This window comes from Vicugna pacos, chromosome 10, assembly GCF_048564905.1.
Source record: "Vicugna pacos chromosome 10, VicPac4, whole genome shotgun sequence".
NCBI classification, from domain to species: domain Eukaryota; kingdom Metazoa; phylum Chordata; class Mammalia; order Artiodactyla; family Camelidae; genus Vicugna; species Vicugna pacos.
In genome coordinates this window covers 62,147,996-62,149,315 of record NC_132996.1, presented here as the reverse complement: position 1 = coordinate 62,149,315, position 1,320 = coordinate 62,147,996, and the positions used below count along the sequence as shown (strand labels likewise).

General features: G+C 40.9%; 1 protein-coding gene across 1 annotated transcript; it reads right to left on the bottom strand.

Moving 5' to 3' along the window:
- Positions 1-930, bottom strand: LOC102540667 (olfactory receptor 4P4-like). The gene has a single exon (XM_006214123.2). The coding sequence runs from the start codon at positions 928-930 to the stop codon at positions 1-3; it is 930 nt and encodes a 309-aa protein (XP_006214185.2).
- Positions 931-1,320: the final 390 nt, after the last annotated feature.

The window sequence follows — 1,320 nt, the reverse complement described above, 5'->3', positions numbered from 1 at the left end:
CTACTTTCCTTCTGGGAGCATATGACGACACCATATTTTCCTCAAGGCGTTCTTCATCTCCACTATTCTCAGCGTGTAGATCAGAGGGTTGAACATGGGGGCAATGATGGTGTAGAAAAGAGCAAACACTTTATCTTCTGGGAAAGTTGTGGCTGGTCTAATGTAAATGAATAATGCAGGTGCAAAAAACAGGACTACAACTGTGATATGAGAACTGCAAGTGGAAAGAGCTTTGCTGCGGCTCTCCATGGAATATGCCCTGATGCTGTGCAGTATAAAAAAGTAAGACACCAACAAGACAACAAAGGTCACCAAAGCAATTAGGCCTGAATTAGCAACGGCTAAGGGACCCACGATATGTGTATTAGAACAGGCCAATTTCAGCAAAGGATACACGACGCAGAAGTAGTGATCAACCTCACTGGGGCCACAGACCGGTATAAAGATGGTGAGAAGAAACTGACTGGCGGAGTGCATAAACCCCCCAGTACAACAAGCTAGGATGATTGCATTACACCTTTGTCTGCTCATGATGACAGTGTAGTGCAGGGGTTTGCAGATGGCCACGTAGCAGTCATAGGCCATCCCGGTGAGGACAAAGATCTCAATGCCTCCAAGGAAGTGAAGGATAAAAAGCTGTGTCATGCAGCTACTGTAGGAAACGGTCTTCCTTTCTGCCAATAAATCAGTCATTAGTTTGGGCACCACTGTTGATGGGTAGCAAAGGTCTGAGAGTGAGAGGTAATTAAGGAAGAAATACATGGGTTGGTTAATGAGTGGACTGCATGTGATAGAAATCATTATGAGCAAATTTCCCATCCAAATAGCAAGGTAGCAAAATAAAAATAAGATAAAGCAAAGGATTTCGATGTTCTTGTTTTGCGATAAACCCAAGAGAATAAACACAGTGACATTATTGCTTTTTTCCATGGTCCAGCGTAAACAGAACACGTAAATCGCCTGAAATGACATAATTCATGAACCTATATTTGGAAATGTTTATTGAGACGAGGAATGATCATATTCTTCTCAAGGCACGAACTGGGTTTAATATGCCTCATTCAAGTGTCTCAGAGAATAGAAACCAGGTATTCAATTAAGTGTTCTCTACTAAGTCTCTGTGTGAGCATATACTAGCTGATTCATTAAATCTCCCAGCAAATTGTGATCAGTGTCTGCCTTAGTCAATATGAATTCCCTTAATCAATCCATAAGAGTCCTGAATGGTGCTGGGAAGATGTCAGTGATTGACTAACAATGTGTTCCAACAAATGCTTTTATAAGTTTAAATAAAAAAATTTAAGATCAATTCTTACCAAA

Excerpts from the sequence above, each read along its gene's own strand:
- LOC102540667 (XM_006214123.2), bottom strand. The coding sequence starts at position 930 with ATGGAAAAAAGCAATAATGTCACTGTGTTTATTCTCTTGGGTTTATCG.